This window comes from Chrysoperla carnea, chromosome 1, assembly GCF_905475395.1.
Source record: "Chrysoperla carnea chromosome 1, inChrCarn1.1, whole genome shotgun sequence".
Lineage (NCBI taxonomy): Eukaryota > Metazoa > Arthropoda > Insecta > Neuroptera > Chrysopidae > Chrysoperla > Chrysoperla carnea.
This window is the reverse complement of record NC_058337.1, coordinates 102,710,888-102,732,290: the sequence shown is the minus strand read 5'-3', so window position 1 is coordinate 102,732,290 and position 21,403 is coordinate 102,710,888. Positions and strand designations below refer to the sequence as shown.

At 27.7% G+C, this 21,403-nt stretch overlaps 1 protein-coding gene across 1 annotated transcript; it reads right to left on the bottom strand.

Moving 5' to 3' along the window:
* Positions 1–12,749: 12,749 nt before the first annotated feature.
* Positions 12,750–21,001, bottom strand: LOC123292963 (mucin-5AC). The gene is made up of 6 exons (XM_044873681.1): positions 20,614–21,001; positions 18,313–19,455; positions 15,039–15,290; positions 14,634–14,951; positions 12,861–14,357; positions 12,750–12,778 (listed from the first exon to the last, which is right to left on the bottom strand). Exons 1-6 carry the CDS (start codon positions 20,972–20,974, stop codon positions 12,750–12,752), a joined length of 3,600 nt encoding a protein of 1,199 aa, XP_044729616.1. The 5' UTR covers positions 20,975–21,001.
* Between the last annotated feature and the right edge of the window lie 402 nt (positions 21,002–21,403).

Here is a 21,403-nt window from a genome sequence, read left to right as displayed (position 1 = left end):
TATTATCATGTTGTTTAAAATTTGTAATGTAAGTATAAAAGCTTTAAAAAAAATTCATTTTATAAAAAAAAAAATATTCATAAAATAATAATAATAACTTTAAAAATAATTATTATATTCTGCTTTTGTAGGTAATAAATATTTAGGGGTAATTTAAGCAAGAAAGAGCCTTCAAAGTTTCTATTTGAGCATGTTTTTATATATGCTAAAAACATAGAGGAAGCTTATGCATATAGAAGACTCATCTTTGCTCCAGTTCTCTTAGATCTATATATTTATCTTTATACATCATAATACATATAATTCTCTTTATCTTGCTATATATTTATATATTTTCTCCGCTTTTCACTCTTCTTTTGGTATTGAATATTAAATAAGTGAAAATGATGTCTTATTTAAAGATGATTGATTCTTTTGTACATACAAAAACCAGAGTAATAAATAAAATTAATATTTAAGTACAAAATTTAGCTAATCGATTCAAACAAATTAAACATGACATCATTTCGTTTATTTTTAATGTATAAAAAAAAAAACACGATTAAAGAGTGAAGATTTTAAATAAAATTATTACAAAATAATTATTAAAAGACATTTTCAAAATGGCGATTAATTTAATTGAAATTTTTCCTTCCCTTTTTATTCTTGTAGAATATTTACAACTTTTTCTTTATATTTATTTATTTTTATTTTCTTTATTTTCTAGGTTATGATGAATACCCTATACTCTAATTGTGTAGAAAAAAAAAAACAAATAAGTAAAAAAAAAAAAAATGTTTAGCTTTATATTTTATATAATAAATATATTTAAGCTTTGTGTTCCACATGATGTGTGAAAAATATCATTTTTAATCTTTTCTTTTCGGAACATTAACACTAGTTATAAGCTTTTAATAAAAAAAGAAATTATCATGCAAATTTTGTAGCTTTATATTTCTATGATATTTTTTTAGAAATATGAAGACAACTTAATATGTATAATATATCATTTTTATTATATATTATATAATTTGATAAAAATATGATAATAATTAAATCTCAGCACAATAAATCACTTAAAACAATCAGAAAAATATCCGACTGTTTGAAAATCTTCTGACATAGATAATTCATAAAGTTTGAACGTCTGGTATTCATCATTTTAAAATGTTGGTATCAAATAAATTCGAACCTTTTTAAATACGTAGAAAAATCGGTATTACTAAAAAATTAAAAAAGACATACATTATCTTGACTTATCGTAGTCGGATATAAACAGCCCTATTTATTTTAGTAAAAATACCATTTGCCATATTTATTTTATTCATTAGTTACATTCCAATCAATAATTTGATGAAATTTAATAAATATTATTAGTTTTGTGTACTTACCTAGTTTATAATAATTTTTTTTTTTTTAATAATTTTAATTTTTTATCCATTATGTGCCATATTTATTATTTTTTTTATTGTTGACTAATTTGTTTAAAAAAATAATAATAATAATTAATAAAAAAAAAGTTGAGAGTTGTGCTGAGATAAAAAAAATGAACAAATCAAAATTATATATATAAATCCGAAATCCCCCTTCTTAAATTTAAATAAAAAATAAAGAACCTTTGTACCATACCACACATATAACAAAAGTACATAATATTTATATATAAAAAAAAATATAGAAGATCGTAGAAGAGCCATTTATATAACATAAATATACAGAAAATGATTAAAATATAATCATTCTGTATATGTATATTTATATAATAAATAAATAAAATAGTATAGAAAAAAATAAACATGTAAGGCGCGATGTAACAATTTGTGATGATAAAAAATGAGCATTTTGAGCAGCTAAACAAACAATTGTACTCGAATGTGTATTACACTTACGTATTTTTAAGGCATTCTAGAAAGCAGGCGTAATATCGAACATCATTTTATCTCCAGTTTGATTCAGTTTAAACACGTTTTCGTATTAAATTGGATATTCTGGTGATAAAATCACGCTTGATATTATCTACATAATAGTTTGCTCTAGTATTATTTGAATCTCAAGTTATTTTTTATTAATTTTTTTTTTTGATATTTCGATGTTTTCATAGATTTTTACTACGAAATTTGAAAAGAAATAAAACAAAACAACCAAAGTTTAGTTCAGCTTTTAATTTTTGTTTAATTAAAATTAAATAATTGCTTTAAATAATTGAAATAACATTTATAATTAATTTATTAACTACTTTTAAGACATTATTATTAAATTGTAAGTCGTATCGTATTTTATTTTATTTTTAAAAATTTTTGTTTTGAAAAAAAAAAATTATTCAAACATGAAGAATAATTTTTTTATAATTATGTTTACAAAATGGCAGCAGATAGCCAGCAGCTTGTTTTTTTTATATTAAATATTTGTTTTTTTAATATTTATTTTGATTAAATATAAAATATACTTTAAAAAGAATCGCGAAACATTACATTTTAATACCACACATTTTTGCATTCCACATTCCATCATTTTCATGAAACTTTCTATCACATTTATACATACTTCATCTTGAATTTCTTAACAAAAAAGTAACCGATTTAAAAAGATAAAACATCTGAAATAAATAATTTTTTAATGAAACACTCTTAATTTGTCGTGATACTTAAACTTCTCTAAATATCTTGAGAATACTTAAACCAGCGACAAAATTAAGTCATACAGTAAAAGTTTAGATGATAAAAGCATGAGGATCGTTTCTTTAAAAATTATTTGTCAGTGTTATGTATTTTTTGAAGTTGGTTAGTTTTAATAAACCATGCATCCCCAACTACTCTTCGGTATATTTATTTTTAAATATTTTTTTTTGTATTTTATTTCTAAATCAATAAAGTTGGTGTTGATTCAAAATTATAAGAAAAAAAGTTATTTTTTGAATCATCTATTCAACGCATGTATTTATCTATTTCATGTTTTTCATATTTTTGTTCACATCTTTTAAAAAAATTTAAAATATCACACGTACGTCATCATGGATTTGTTTATAGAACAAAAAATATTAAAAAGTATAAAGAATCATATTTTAATTAATAGTTATATTTTTTTAAATATTAAATAGTTTTATAATTGCGAATACATTTAAATAAATATGAGCTTTGAATATTTTTCCTTCTTACGTTACTAGTTGGAAAACTGTCACATTTAAAATTATTAGTGTTTTTTTATATTTGAGAATTTATGCAGGAAATCTTGATAAATGAAAACAAAATTGTAATTTCGTTTATTCATTGCAATTAGTATGCAAAAGAGTACTTTTTTGTATGAAGAGATCGAACTGAACATCTTTCGACCAATTTTAAAAAAACAAGGCTTGTCTAGATAGCTAAAATTGTGCTCAATTCAAGAATTTAAGAGTAACACTTATAATTTTAGTTGTGGTAGCTATTAGACTTTACATATTGGATATTAATTAGCAAAACAAATAATAATAAATAATACACATCACGTCATAATCTTACGAACATTTCCGTCCTTTAAATAATTATTATATTTTTAGTTATGTTTGAATACTCATAGTAGTGATTATTCAATAATGAACATAATTATTAAATAGGAGAGACCACACACAAAACCAAATCAATAGTGTTACCATCAAAATAAAACGTTAAACGATACTGTTGTACTACCAAACCTTCGAAGGATTGAATGCACATGATGATTTTTTTGAGGATATACAATCGAACTTAATTGCCATCTTTTTTACATCTACAAAATCATTGTGTATATCTCCTTACGATTAAAAATAGTCACTAATGGAAACCAATGCCACACTTAGATTTTTAATTAGAATTAAAAAATCAATTATTTCATTAGCACATTTTATTGATTTTGAGATACAATTTCATGGTAGTACCACGTACGACCATATTATGTGCTTTTATATATTTAAAATATCAATAAAAGCATTACTAATGTGGAGGACTGTATAATTGAATAGAATAAAAAAATCTAAGTAATGTAGATGCGATGGTCTGGAACTTGCTTAGCTACATTACTTAAATAATTATTTGATTTACAATCAAATAATTATAAAGTACTTACAAACGATATTCATATCGTTCTGTATGTTATTTTTGTGTATATTATAAACAAATTTTACAATGCACTTGACTCTTATAAAAAAAATCACTCATTTTTCACTGCACAAAAAAACGTAAATTTAAAAAAAGTATAAAAACAAATCCTTTAAAAAGAAAAACCGCCTTTTGCACAAAAATATGAAAAAGATGTTTATAATTCTCGTTTAATTTACAAAAAAGAAAAATTATAAAAAATGAAAAAAAAAATATTTCCACTCAGCTTTTGTGTACAAATAGTTAAAAAAAATATTTTTAAATAATGATGAAATGGTCGTGTATAGATACTTGTATAAAAAAACACATTTCATATTTAAAACTTTATTTATCCTGATAAAATACGCAGGGTATTTAAAAAAACAAAAAACGTTCACACAATAATGTGTTCAAAACATTTTATTAATTGAAAATACAATTAGATTACATTCAAATAAAATGTTTTGAACTAAGAATACTTCACATGCCGGTTCTCAGTCTAACATATTTTTAGGTTTATGAAAAATTTTCACATATTTTCGATATAGAACGAAATGGATTTGGAAAAATAGAAACTAGGTAAGGTGTGTTCAACGTTAGTAAAGCCGAAAGGTGCACATCTGAATTCATAGTGACCGTTTTTAAATATACAGCTCTTATTTCGAAAACATGAAGCGTTTTCAGTGAATCTGCTAATGTGTTGAAAATGTGAATGAACATGTGAAGTATTACTTTATAAATAATAATTATGAAATATATTGATTTAGAAATCATACGTCGTGTAGATGTAAACTAAAGAAACAAAACAAACTCATTTAAATTTATCTATTAATATAATTCTAATATTAATAATTGTGCATAGATTAAGTTATTTTCAAAGAAAAAAAAAACAAATTAATAATTTAAAAAAAAAAAATTCAAAATACATGTTTGATGTTACTCATACAAAACAAAAATGAAACATCCACACGGAGATATTAGTTGAAATTAATCTATCGATCATGGCAAATACTTGAAAAATTTTTGAGTTATAAAAACTTTTATTGGTCAAAAATATCATCACTCTCAACAAAACAAAATAAAAAAAGTATTTATTTCAAATAAAAATAAAAACAAAAAAAACTAAACTTATAGTTTAAGCAATTAGCATAAATGTTTCGTGGCTACATATTGTAATTTTGAATAAACAATAAAGGAAAAAATACTTAAAAAAAACAAAAAAATTATTTGGACTTTATAATTTGTATAAAATAGTATCCCTAATGTTTCTTACAGGATCGTAATGAGTGTATATAGCGCCGTTGGCAAGTATTTAGGTTGCGCCTTATATGTATCGGGAAGATAAGGTTGCCAATTATCAGCTCTTCTATTTATACTATTCATAATCAGCTCTTCTATTTATACTTTGATGCTTATCCCTTCGATTAGCCATAAAAAATCACTTGTAATTAAATCAGCGTCAAATAATTAAACTGCGAGTCAGAATCATTATTATCATCAAAATTAACGTAGCTCTAATAGGTTTCAAGAATGTGGACTCCTGGTCCCGGAATTAAGCAAATAAGTGATAGCTAACGAAAAACTGACATCATAGCTGAAAAGAATGACCCGAAAATAGTGGTTTTCAAAAAATATTAAAATAAGATCGGATCAAATTTGTCTGTGTTATCAAAAAAATCGAATTTTTTAACTATATGACGTCATTAGAATCCAAAAAAATTAATTTTGCTCTATCACATTCAAATTTTATCCAATTTTGATAAACTAAGTATGTAATCCTACAAAATTTGGGTCATCCTTTTCAAATTTGTGATTAAAATTAACCTAGCTCTAATAGGTTTAAAAAATGTGGAGTCCTGGTCCCGGAATTAAGCACTTAAGCGATAGCTAGCGAAACACTGATATCATAGCTGAAAACAATTACCCAAAATTAGTGGGTTTCAAAAAAATTATAATAAGATCGAATCAAATTTGCCTGTCTTATCAAAAAAATCGAATTTTATTACATTATGACGTCCTCAGAATCCAAAAAATTTAATCTTGCTCACCTTACCTGCAAAGCTGAACTCCTTCGGAAGTGTAAAAATTGAATCTTCTATACAGTTTTCTGAAAAATATTCCTCTGTATGTTTTGTAACAACGATAAGATTTCGCAAAATTTTCTTATAATGTTCATCATTTCTACCGAGTAAATGTCGGAAATAATTATCGATAAAATGTATATGCATAACATATTAACATTTACTCGTACTTAAAGGAAACCAACTCATACTTAAAAATATATTATTTAGGAAATATGTTACTAGAAGTGTCATTAGCGAATAAAAAACCCTTTTAGCATCGTTTCAAAGAAGTAAAGCATATTGAACAAATTACAGTACATAATGATTTTCAGGTATAAATAATAGAAAGTATAATCCGTAAAATAAAATTTATAATTTCTAACATTATTCTAGTAGAACATAGCTCACGTTAGAACAGAGCAACGATGAACAGGGTCGGATTAACTCATGCCGGAGACGAGGGGAAAAACAATTGTCGCAGTCGGTTTTTTAGTTTCCGTAAATTGTGGCGCCTTTTCATGCAAATTTCTGTTTTTGTTTTTTTAGTCTACATAAATCAACTTCACGCCCCTTTCTATGTGCGCCTCTTCTCGTACAAATTTGCCTTTTCCACCTTTTTTTCTTCGTAAATCAGCTTGGTGCCCTACAAATTTGTTGTTTTCTCTTTTGAATTTCCCTTTTCCCTGGGACTCCTAGGCAGTTGCCAATCTCCGCCTAATGATTAATCCACTGACTGACGATGACCGAAAGAAATATTGCAAAGCAACATAACTACAAAGCACCTTGTATAAATTTAAAAAAACACTTCATAACATGCTCTGCAACTTATAGAAATTGGGGCTTTGAAATTTTGTTTTATAAATCTTTCACATTAAATTAACATTTTACCCGTGATATGAAATTGGACTTTGGGGAAGACTTATCATGGCATTAACTTTTCTTCTTGTTTCTCTTGAGTATTCACTTTGAAAATGATTGATGGGCTTATGAATTAGGGTATGGAAATAATATTTAAACAAAAACTTCATTTTAAAAAAACCAAACAATGTATTCAACTTGGAATTAAAAATTAATTCAGTAAGTATTATAATTATTAAATTAAGTAGTATATTATCTAATTGCATGATGTATAAAATATAAAAATATGAACAAGATGTCTTTTAAATCAATAAGATTTTTCTTAAATCCATACAAATCGTTAAAATATGGACATGTTCGTTTGAAATACTCAAGAAAAGACACCTTTAGAAGATTTTCTAATAAAGACTAGATAATAAATTAGTGACCAAGTGGAATTTAAATTATTTCATTGTAATAACTTGCGATTTAATTTTCTTTGGAATGAAACTGAAAATATTTTGAAATACTAAAACTTTTGAGTTTAGAAAATTTGTTATGGGCATTATGAGAACGTTATCATTTCTTAAGAGAAAAGGTCTGATGAAAATTTTGTTCGAATTTGTTAATATATGTAATATACAACGGAACCAAATATTTCGGTATCTTATTCGTTTTCAAGATATTGAAAATTTGAATCACTGTGCTTAAAATATTACTGATTATTTTATAATAGTGATATTTGAACAAAAATAGCTGAAATCATTATATCTGACGAAAAAACAAATCAAATCGAAGTCCCCGTTTTTTGCTTATTTAATATTTGCACTTAGGTTAGATTAGGTTAGGTTCAAGATAACTCATTTTAGACAACAGGCTAAAGACGAAGGATGAGTTGCTGTGAGAAAGACTTAACCTTACTTTTTTAATTAGGCTGAACATTGTTTTACCAGTTTCTTGTGTATACTAATTGTCCTTGTTATCATGAAAAATAAATAAAATGCCGAAAACATCTATTTATTATATTTTGCTTATCTCAAAGAGTTCTAAGAAAGGTATAAATATTATAATCGATAAAAATATCATCGAAACCTGTTATCAAATGACAGATCAGGGATATTTTTAATCACATTATTTAATTTCTTTGTTGACTTAATAAATAAATTTTACATTGATAGTAGTTCTTAAAAATAATGTCAGCCATTGAAATGTGATTGAATTTTAAATGATGATTTGCTTTACAGAAAGTGATCTCAAAATATTTATTACCATCGAATGAATTTATACCTGCTATAGCGGCCAGCGTCGTATGTTCCTGTATAAGAGAGACCGGCGAAAACAAGCGTACAGATAACAAGTATTTTGTACTTTAATCGTGCCACGAATACTTCACGCATGCGCAAAATGATCACGGTTCTACGTCATCAGAGTGAGATGGAAATATCGTCTGCACTGCGATGCTGACGTTTACGCCCGTACTTCTCACTCTGTTGGCAATATAGTAGTATTACGTATACGATATAAAACCGTAAAAAGTAAGCATGCTTTCTAAGTTCTGGCTGCTACTTTACTTAGTGCTTACTCGCGATGAAAAAATATTTTATTCGTTAAACGCAGCCATTAATTAAGTATTTTTATCCAAAAAATATTCAATAATAGGCATTTTATTTATTTTATATATAATATTTAAAAAATATTTTGTGCGAAATATGAATTCGATTATATTTATGGCCATGTTGGAACAGAGTAATTAACTCTTCATTATTTATTAGAAAATCTTCTAATATTTTTATTAAAAATAATTTTAAAAATGAACAATAAAAATTCAATTACCAAAGATGCATGTATTTCTTTAATGACTTTTTTTTCTTCTTTTCATTTTTAATAACAATATAACAATATAACATAATTTAATTCTAATTACAGAAAAACCAACAGTAAATTCGAACTAGGAAATTGTTTTTTTTATTTTTTTTGTTAACAACACGAAAAATAGTGAAGAAATGTAACAATTTATTTATAATGACATTTTTGTAACAAGAATATTTCTTTGGATGCATATGTTTGAGAAGGTTTATAGTTGGAGGGATGAATGTGTTGTAATTATAATTATTATACATATTTTTAATTCTTGTTACTTGAACCGATTCCGTAATACGTCGCATCAGATGTTTTAAATTACGCACACGTAGTGATGTATTTCGTATTCGTATACGTACATCGTACGACTTATGTAGAATAGGCTTTATATAAATTAAATTGTGATATGAATATAATTTAAAATAAAAATTAAAAATACATGATAATTTATAAATAATACAATGGAATGAATTCATAAATTAAAATTAGCAATTTAAAAATTTACTCAATACGTACAATTATTTTTAAATTTTATTTAGGTATTTTTTTTATAGTTTTTATTTATAATTAAAGTAAACGCAGTCATTCACAACAATGTTTACGAGGGTTTTTCAAAATAAAAAAACGTTGTTTAAATATACGATGTAGCACGATTGTGCACGACCATTTATTAGTTTTCATAGCTTTAGTTAGGTAAAGTTTTTTTTTTTAAATCGCTTTTATTTTAATAGTCGATGTTGATTTATATTTTTAATAAATAAAATAGTTCTAAAAACCATGTAAATGTAATTAAATGCATTTGTTCATATTAATAATTATTTTAAAAAATTTGGCAAATATTTTAATTAATATTTGATTCTAAATTAGTTTATTATTACTTATGCAATAAAAGCAAGTTTGTTTAAATATACTTCAACCCAGCTGAAGATACCATACATTTTGGCGCCTTTCTTTTTATTTTAGTTTTTTTTTTTTTTATTTATCTTAAATAATTTTATTTATGTATTTTAATTTTTATTCATTTAATTTTTTTTATTTAATTGAAGGCATACATGGAAAATCTATTGACTAATTGTTAAATACATTTAAGTTAAACTTTTTAAATGAATTATAAGTATATTCAGTACAGAGAGATGAGACGATGACATTTGAGACATGAAACGATGAAAATGTTTAACAATCATTCTTTTAATTAGTGGATTGTCCTAGTTTTAATGGTTTTAGATGATACATGTTTTCATTTATTCTATCAGCCATATTATTAAACTAAGGCACTATAGGTAGAAGCAATATGTTTAATGTATAAAAACAAAATGTTATCTCCTTTCATTACACTGGAAATAAAATGGCGGTTGATAACTAAGATAACTAATATTTCAGTGCCTTAGTTGAACTTTTACTTTTATTTTTAATAAAACACAATAGGTTTATATTTTAAATGACAAAAATAAAAATATCAATATGGAGTGTGCATTTATAAATTATTGCTTGACCATTAAAAATATGAAAAAGATAAGATATCTTCGTGATAACGTTTAATACACTCGAGTTTTGTTTTAAGAGATGATCTGAAAACTGTTGACCAGGTAAGAACAACGATTTTGTCTTTGAATTCTTTATTTTAATGAACTTTTACTTATGTTTACGCTTGTACAAACAGCATTTACTGTTAAAGTAAACACTATTTGCGTAGGCATAAAAGCATTATGTCAATCCTATTTTACTCTTATTTTAATGGGCGTCTTCACTAGCTCAACGAAAATCGTCGAATTGAAGAAGCAAAAGAACACAGCTCATGTAATCAATTATACTTCTTACTACTTGCTATTTGGAAATATCATCACCCACGCCAATCAAATTTCGACACACTTGTAAAAACAGTAAAATGAAGGCATGTTAAATATAGGTACCCGGTAGCAGGAAAAAAGGCCCCTATTTTGGCGGGGTCTAGTCCTCGGTCGCTGCGTTATTTGTACTGTGCATCAGGTTGTCTTTTGTTTTCAATCAATTAAAACTGATGGAAAATCGTTTTCTCTTACGTTCGAAACAAAGACAGCTTGATGCGCGCAGTACTCCGCCAAGATTAGCGCCGTATATTCAATCGCGGACGCTTATAGCTCGGCGTAGGAGTTTCACGTTCTTGTTAAATGGATTCGTGGTATAGATATTCAGATACACTGTGTTTTCAATGTCAGGTGACAGATAAATAAAATATGATAATTATTATTATTTTATTATATAAGTGGCATTATCTATCCAGAATATTTAATAACTGAGTAAATTTAATATACTATTCTTTCATATGAATTAATTATTTTCACAAGTATGTAACCTAAAAACATATTGTAAACAAAGTCTATGATTTTTATAAATAATAAAATTGTTTTATTCTTTCTTTTCGTATAAAAAAATATTAAATACTTTAATCACAGAGGTTTGAAAAAAAATAATATTGCATTAATTTTTTTTTACTTTTTTAATAAAAATCAATTCAAGTTTCAGAACAAGTCGGGAATTTCGCGCTTGCGCAAGTTTGAAATTTCGATCTTGGTCGTTGTGCAATTCGCCATGGGAACTGATTCTAGCGCTCTCTAGTGGTAGAAAATAGAAGCTGTCTATGACAAGTCAAATTTATATTTGAATCACCTAAATACTTGATAATGTCATTTATATTTATTTCAAAACTTTTCATTAGAATAACTTTTGACACGTTCGAACTCTTATTTCTATTGAAATTTGACTTGTCATAGACAGCTTCTATTTTCTACTACCAGACAGCGCTAGAATCAGTTCCCATGGCAAATATCGTAATGATTGTGATACAAAAGACGGCCATCATAAATGGTTAAGTGAAGAAGACATGTATTGTTTTTAAAAACTGTTTTTACATTCGACTATCACTTGACTAGTCTTTTCCTTTGCTTCTTTGCTAGAAGTCCTAGAAGACAGTACTTAATTACTGCCCAACTTGAAGGTTATAGTTGCTTACAATCAACTTAATTTTTTATTAAACAAATAACGTGGATGTAGGACAATGCCTTAAATCTAGCTAAACTCGTCAACCGATCTTTATCGAAAAATATCTCTTTAAAACAACTCTACATATCACAAGCAAATCTTTTTGATCTTTTAAAAGATTTTGTACAATGGTCATATGTTTGCTTATATGCAAAATCCATTTTGATATCCTGCGGGATAAGTAAGGTTATATAATTAACATATGTCATGAATAAACTGTTGTGAAGACTTAAAGAATGCCAAGGTATGTTATTTATAAACGCGATGTGGATGATTTTATTAACTTTTAATATGTTGATGTGCATTTTAAGTTTTGTTAAATTATTACGAACATTATTCTTTTATAATTATATATATATTATTTGCTGAATTATAACAGTTGATTATATATTCATTTTCAAAATACTTTTTTTTTGTAGTTTTTACTTTTTTAAATATTTACATAACAACTTTATATTTTTTTAAATCAATTCTCTATATGCTTATAGTAAGTATCATTTTCTGATTAAGTAATTAAAATAATTTAAATGATATATATAATGATAAATACACAAAATGGAGGGGTGACACATTTTAAACAACATTCATTATTCATTTGTTTTATAAGGTACCTACAAAATGGTTGTGTGGTATGGGAAGGTCACAACATATATATTTTATATTTCTTGTATTTTGAGAACCCGTAAAATTTTCGAAAAACTACTTCTTGAAATAGGTATAGACAACTTTTAAGTTAGCTTAATATTGATGAGCAGTCATTCTAACAGATTACAAAAGTGCTCAAATTGAACAGTGACGTAGAGTTGTTATTATTTTCACTAATATATTTTAGTAAATATTAGTATAAGTTCTTTGAGTTAAACTAAATTCTAAAGGTTTCGTATTTTATACTCCTGTGTCACTATACTAATTTTTGAGCTGTTGTATTTTCTAAAAAGAAAGGATTATTTCTATCTTTTTTTAGTTTTAATATTTGATGATGATGAAGATGATTGTTTCATAGTATCATCACTAGAATCATCATCTTGTAATAATGGTTCTATTTCTTCAGGTGGTATTGTTGGTGTTTTGATTAAGGTTGTAGTTGTTGTTGATGTTTCATGGCATTCACATTGACAATCTTCAGGATTAACGTAATTATATATAATATTTTCACTATTTGTTGTTGATACACCAGTGGCGCTAGCCTCAACAACTCCTGGCGGAACATCAATGTGACTTCTAGATGGTATTGTTTGTATACGTTTTGGTGGTTTATGTTTTTCTGGTATTTCTTCGAAATTAATCCATTGTTTTGTTTGTTCTTTAGGTGCACTACGTGGTGGTAAAGGTGGTGGAGGTACATCATCACCAGAATCATCATGTTCATGTTTACTAGACGATGATGGAGTTGATTGATGACTACCCGCACCACTACTAGCACCTCCACTACTACTAGCAATACCTTTATCAGCAAACTCTTGCCATGCTTTAGGATTTGAGATACCTTTATTGCGTGGTGATTTTAATTTATGCGTTTTTCTGTCAAGAGTTGATGAAGTACTTGTCGTCGTATTATCAGTTGTACGTGGTAAACTAATACGTAATTTTTCAGTAATTTGCTTTCGTTGTTGACGTGAAAGTGTTGATGATGTAGATGACGAAGATGTTTGATCATAATAACAATAATCATCAATTGTACTTGGATTGATTGGGGTTGTAGATCGTGGTCGTTCTATTGGACATGTTTTCATTTCAAAGGTTGCACGTTGTTTGATTGGTACAATTGGTACAGCAACAGAACGTTCTAATGGTAATGTTGTTGGTACATATGGTAATTCTTCATCATCGAATGAATCAGTTTGAAACACTAACGTTTTTCGTTCATAATCTTCTACGACTTCCTCTTTTTTAACCTCGCTCGGTTTCGATGTTGTTTTTTTATTGTTTATAAATTCGATTTCTGAATCATGCTCCGAATTCTCAGATGTTTCTTCTTTTTCTGTTGTTGATATTACTGAATTACGATTACTTTTATCAGCATCTGATAACATACCGGTTGTTGTATCTGTTGGAGTTGGTGTTTTTAATTGTTCATCAGATTTATCCTTTGTTATTTTTGTTCCACTATCCAATTTTTTAACTTTTTTAGGCTTTACTGTTGTAGTTGCTGTTACTGCTGTTATTGTATCTGTTATTGGCGTTGTTGCTGTTGTTGTAGTTGTTGGTTTTGTTGTAGTTGTCGTTGTAGTAAATTGCTTATCAGATTTACCGTTTTCTTTTGCTATTATTTTTGTTACACTACCATTATCTAATTTTTTTACTTTCTTAGGTTTTTCTATGACTGAAGCTATTTTTGGGGATGTTATTGATTGTTGCTGTTTTACACTGTCAGGGCTTTTAATATTTTTATTTATATCATCTGTCAATTTTATTGTTTTAACATCACCTGATAATTTTATAGTTTTAACTTCATTTGATTTTTTTGTGGTTTTAACTTCATCTGATTTTTTTGTGGTTTTAACTTCATCTGATTTTTTTGTAGTTTTAATTTCATCTGATTTTTTTATTGTTTTTATTTCATCTGATAATCTTTTAATTTTAATTTCATCTGATAATCTATTAGTTTTAATTTCTTCAGAAACTTTTGTTGTTTTATCAACAGTTTTACTTGTTGGTGTAACTGTTTGAGATAATTTTTTTGGTAATTTTGTTGTAAATATAATATCATGATCACCATTATCATTATTTATATTATCAATATCTCCAGTTGATAATTTTGTGGTAAATATAACATTTTCACTACTTGTACTACTACTTGTTGTATTTTGTTTTAAACTACGTCTACGTTGCTCTGCTGTTGTAGATGTAGTTGCTGTTGTGGTTGTAATAACATCGATTACTGTTGTTGTTATTGTTGTTGGTATTGCTTCAATAACAGTAACAGTGGTCATACTATTACTATCTTCTGAATTTGTTGCTGATATTGATTTATGTGATTTTTCAATTGTTTCATTTGATTTACTTATATCATGTTGCTCATTTGTTAAAGCAGTTGTTATTGAACGATTTTCATATTCACTTGGTGAATGTAATGGTATTCTTATACTATCACCTTCAAGTTCTTGATGATAATATTTTGGTTTTGTTGTTGAATCAAATTTAAATTCAACATTACTGATAAAATCATTTGAATATAAATTTTCAGCACTTGATTTTGTTGACTTTGTTGGTGTTTTCTTTGAACTTGGTTTGAATATTGAAAATACTGATGATTTTGGTTTTTTGTGACCACTACCATCAATACTCTCTGTTGATGATAATTGAGTTGTTGATATTGGTGATGATGACCAAAAATCATTCGAGGTACGTTCACGACTTTTTGATCGTGATCGACCAGCAACTACACTGTCAGTTTCTTTTAGTTTTGCTGTAAATGCTGATTTGCTACGTTGTTTACTACCTTTGAGTGAAAATAAAACAATATATTAATGTTAAGAATTGAACGGTAACGAAAACGATCAAGTGAAGATAACAAATAATAGAGCTCATCTAACAAATAATAGAGCTCATCTTAATTTGAATAGTAAACAGATAAAATCACTCAAAAAATTATTTTTTTTTTGCAATTTGTAATTAGCTAAGTAAATATTTAATTATACTAGAGTACAACCACAGCTATTAGCAAAAATAGATGGTAAATGTTAAATAGGGAAATCTGAACGGCTTACTGTCAATTTATGAGAAAGTGGCGCTACATTAGCCAATTTTTTAAATGTGTACTACCCACAGGTATAACACCAATTTTTTAAAAAGTCACTTGTTCAATTTCAACAATGCACTTGTGACCATAGACAATAAATTATAATATAGTTGGGAAAGTTGAACAGTTTTTACCATGTGAGCTCCAAAAACTTATCACTCGATTCAAGTGATGTCACTAAAGTAGATTCAAGCTCTTAACTTAAATATTATAGGCAATGAATATTACAAAAACGTTTTATGTATCACATAAAATTTCTTAATCTCTTCAAACATAAAAATATAACCATAGAAACCATTTGATCGTAGTTACCTGGTCATACTTGACAGACTTTAATACAAAAACTATTCTGAAATAGTGTCAGTTATTATAAAATATTTATTATAAATATTAAAATTAAAAGATGGTTTTTCATTGTTGTGTGAAAGCTTGTGGAAAAATGCAAAACGAGATTAGTTTACATATGATTCCTAAGAATTCTGAGGTAAGTAAAAAAATTGTTAACTTGGGAAGAAATCTTCTTGAAAGACTTAATTTTACAGCGATTTAAAAAACGGACGATAGCGATTGGTCGAACGGACATCGAATATTCTAAACGAGAAAACTATCGTGTCTGCGATTTACAATTCGCCGACGAAATGAAATTCCAAGTTTCAAGAGGGAAATTTCGAACTAACTTAAAGGCTAATGCTTTTCCTAGCTTGCACTTAAGTAGTTAAAATCCTTATGTAATAAATGTGCTTAATTTACTATTGTAAGTAGGTCTTACAGATAACCCACGAATGTAGTCACGATTTGATTATAAGGTAATGTTTATTTATTTTAGGTTCACAATTTATACATGCTGAGACGGTAAACATAAATTGAAACAAAGATGCATCAAAACGAATTTAAGGTATACCGAATTCAATTGTTATGCACTTATAATTAACAATTATAATTTAGGCCAAAAGTAAATATAACAATATAGTTATAAGAATAAAAATAAAAGCTATAGAGATATTAAATATGCATTAATGAATTTTTTAATTTGTTATGTTTACTGTATTAATTGCCATTAAACACAAGTTTATTTCCTTAAAAGTTTGAAAAATGTAGCTTTTATTAGCGTTTATTTTAAAGGAGAGCTTTTGATAGCGAAACATCCAAATCTTTATGATTTCCTATGAGAAGGCATGTTTTGTGTCCATTTACAGTATGTTTTTATTAAATTATATTTTATCAAATCACAAAAAATGGAATTATTATTGAAATTTAAGAGCTTTTGTACTCACTATTTGATACCTAAAATCATATTATTATGTATATAGACCATAAGTTTTATAATTGTTGTTCCAAAAAATTTTTTAATAAATTTTTATTGTAAACTATATCGCAAATTTAAATGAAATCAATTTTTAGGATCACCTATTGCGTCTACCAGTCGAAAGATTGTGGCTTTAAATATTGAAGAGGAACAAATCAGCGAATCAACCGCAGTTGCATTACCACCATGAACAGAAGATGCTGCTTCAGATAATCAACATACCTTAATTGAAATTAGGACATATTCAAAAAAAAAAATATTGTTGCGGCCAAACACACATTTTCGAAAAATATATTCAAAATGCTTCGAGATAATACATTCGTATTTACCTCAGTTTGCGTATTTGCAAAATCTAAAACTGTTAATTACAACACAGATGCAAACATTTTTTAGTTTTACTTTTAGTTGTAAGAAACACAATTTAAAACTTTTATTAAATATTTAAAAAAATTAGATATAAAAGTATAAATAACAATAAAAGATTAGTTGTTTAATAAATTTATTTTATAATTTAAAAGCGTTTTTTTCCTTTAAAATGTTTAATTATTTTTTGTTTTACTGTTTTAAGTACATGATTTGGAAAAAAGGATATTTGATAGCATTTCAAATAAAAATGTGATACCAAAACATGTTCTAAAACAGTAAAACAAAAAAAAAAAAATGTAAAAATTTAAATTGTATTTAGAATTTGGCATTGAGTATTTTAAAAAAGGCGATCAATTGATTGAAGCGCTATCTCGTGAATCGAGGGAGAACTAAATCTCAAGTTTCCTTGGTGATGATAGAGATGCCTGTCTATAGTATAATATAAATATTTATTATCTATGCTTGTGACTTGTGGCATTATGGAAACGAACCTTTTTTTGAAGATGTCAATCGGTGATGACTATCCTTTAATTAGACACTACCGAAACTGTCTGGAATTATTAATAATTATATGTCCGGATTTAATAATAATATGATAATGTTTATAATTTGTCTTATATAGTTAGTTCAAAATTTTCTTTGGTATTATTTAAAAAATAATGCTTTAATTGTTGATGTTTTTCTTTTGCATGTGTACATTTTCTAGCCTTTAAAATTATTAAAATTAAGTGTTTATTATGACGTTTAATTAGAAATGTGCAGATGACAAAATACCGACATCTTCAAAAAGGTTCGTTTCCATAATGCCACAAGTCACAAGTGCACTTGTTGAAAGTGAACTAGTCACTTTTTTTAAAGTTGGTTTCATACTTGTGGGTAGTACACATTTAAAAATAAGCTAGTGTGGCACCACTTTCTCATAAATTGACAGTGAGACATTCAGGCTTCCGTAGTTAAATGCAACAAAAACTTGGATCGACACTTGAGATTATGGTGTCTCATACACGACTAGTCGTATATAAATAATTTAATAATAAATTGTAACACTACCTGTTGGTGTTGGCGTTGATGTTGTTGAATAGTCTTGAGCTGGACTAATAGTTTCACGACTACGTAATAATGAACTTTTTCTCGACAACGATTGTTGCTGTGGGGGCGATGATGTAGATGTGCCACCACTACTTTGAACACTTTTTGCTGGTAACACTGTTATTTTATTCAATTGTTTATTTGTTAAATTTAATGTTTTAGGTTTTTCAGCTGTTATATGTTTATCAGCAGCACTGGTGGTACCACCCCCACCCCCACCAAGATCATTATCACTATACATATGATCAGGTTTTAATTTAATTCGAATATATTCTGGTTCTTTTGATTGATAATAACTGGATGTTGATGATGAATTTAATGTACTTTTACTTTTAACACCTAATGAATATTTTACTTGTTGATCTGATTGTTTTATTGTCCTACTTCCACCGGCACTCGATGAGAGTCCGGTTGATGTGGTTGATGATGAACGTTTTCGTTGTGTTGTTGCTGATAATGTTGATGACGATGATTGATTAAACTCTGTTGGCAATGGTCCTTTTAATGGTATAAATACAAATTCAGTACCGGTATGTGATTTAATTGTTTGTCCCGGTATTAATTTTTCACCTTTTGGAGTTACATATTTACAATCGTATGCTGTTTGATTACTATCTGATATTGATATTGTTGGCATTGGCATTGCTGTAGATGTTACTGATGTTGTTGCTACATTTGATGGGGTAGGTTTAGTTGCACGAGCTGGTTTTTGAATTGGTGCAGATTTAGATACCCTTTTGACAGGAGCTGCAGGAGGACTGGCAACACTACTTGTTGTTATTGGTTTTTCAATTGTAATACCTTCACCTAATATTGCTTCACGTGGATCATGTTTTCTAGCTAATAAAACTTTCTCTAAAACATCTTCAACTGGACCACCATCTTGTAAATCATCTTTATGATGTTGATCATCTGCTGATATTTGTGACGATGTAGATATATCATTTAAATTAGCACGAGAACCACAAAAAGATGTTTCTAATAGCATTTTATGCGGGGATGTTGAACGTGATTGGCCAGACATTACTGATAGATGACTTGCTGTAGAAATACGACTATGATCGGAACATTGACTTCCAACACTAGATAAACGTGATGTACGACCTGTAATACAAACATCATAATATTAATAATGACTATACTTCAATCGTACCATTTCCTCTTTATTTGGAGATAATCTGGTAAGCTGATCGACCTACAAACAGGAATCAACAGAAGGGAATTTCTGCTAAATACTTTTTACGATATAGACCAAATACTGTTCGGATTAATACTCTATAGAAAGGACACAAAGATATATGATAATATACAAATAGTTGTCACCATTCCTGGCATAATGAAAGCCTCTTTTGATATAAATAAAGGTTGTATGCATCATGAAAATTACTTAAAACACAGGTAGCTATGAAGATAACGGCAACTGAATAGTGGCAGCCTACTTTTTTGGTATTGAGAGAGAGAGGTTAAAGATATTCTTGCAGTCTCATTTAAAATTGTTGACATCCTTCTTACTCTTGCGAAGTAGCACAAAGTCCTATGCTCGCCTCGTCTGGCTCGACTTTGCTATAGAGGCGGTTATTTGTATCCGAGTCAAAGACAACATGTGGAACCCAGACCAGTACAGGCGAGCTTCACCTAGACCAGTACCAGTTGCTCAGTAACTATTGTAGCTTATATAAAACATTTTTGTGTGAAACATTTGTGTGTCTAAAACATTGTAATTAAAAAGATAATTGTATTAGCTATACGCACAGAAAGCTACCAAAGTAGCTATTACAACTTCGTTGCCAGTCATAGCAATAAGACACTCGCGAAGTAAGTCTAGAGTGTGGTAGTGAATGCTTCACTTCGGTTAACTTTGGCGAATCGGCAAGAGTGTGAGTCAGGGGTTTATTTTGGATAAACTCTTACCCCTAAATTGTTATTTATAGCTGTGGAAATGGTTAAATTTACTGGCCATAAATCAAATCAAATCAATTCAGTTGTCCATAAGTTTTTAAAAACAAAAGCTGAACGTCAATAAATTAAAGACTACTCCTTGATTGCGAATCAATTAGATCTTGCTTTCCTTTTCTACGATAAAATACTACCATTCTTAATTTTAAAACTGTCTTTAGGCTTTAAGATAACAGTCTAAGGTAGTATTAGTTACTCAAAACAATATTAGCATCTTTCGGATTATTCGATTATTCGTCCTATATAAAATGTAATAGGTTGAGTAGATGCTAAAAAAGTGTAGATAATTTAATAACAATTGCTTACCAGAAATTGATAATAAACAAATTTCCGATGTTTGACTATCTTTTCGTTGTCGATCAAAATTCGGATCACAAATAAATACTAATGGCGATGTAGGTCGGCTTTTATTTATATTGGATTTTTGTGCAGTTGTTGTATCTTGAAAATCTAATTCTTCGGTAGATGAACGTAAATCTAAAGTACCTTCTTCACGAAAACCAACACCTAACGCTGATGTAATTGCATCTTGATTCTCTGGTGTACTATCTTTACTATCTTCTTCATGATGCGATGAACTACTTGCGCGTGATATATCTATTCGTGGTGTGCATGGTGTTAATTTAGCACCACCAAGGCCAGCACCGCTACTGCTACTCATTAGCATTGATGATTGTGATGTCGTAGTTGTATGATCACTAGTTATTGGATAAGTATTACTTGAAATAAGTGTTGCACCTATTAAACTAATTCCACTTGTTGTTTGTTTATCATCGCCTATCATTTCATTTATGCTACTACCACCAGGTGTTGTTGCAACATCTTCATGGATACCTGGTAAACGGATTAGATGTGCTTGTTTGTCTTCTGGACTTTCTACCTATAAACGATTAATGAAATATTCTTAGTGAATTATGCACCTTCACTTGTAAATGTATAAAATAAATTTTACTACGAATGTGTACATATCATTTCATTCTCTGTCAATAGAGATCTGAATGATTAAATCTAAATAGGATAGCAATTTCAACTACAAGAAATAACGTTCTCTTAACGCTATCAAACTTCAGAAATAGAAGATATCATGGTATTATTT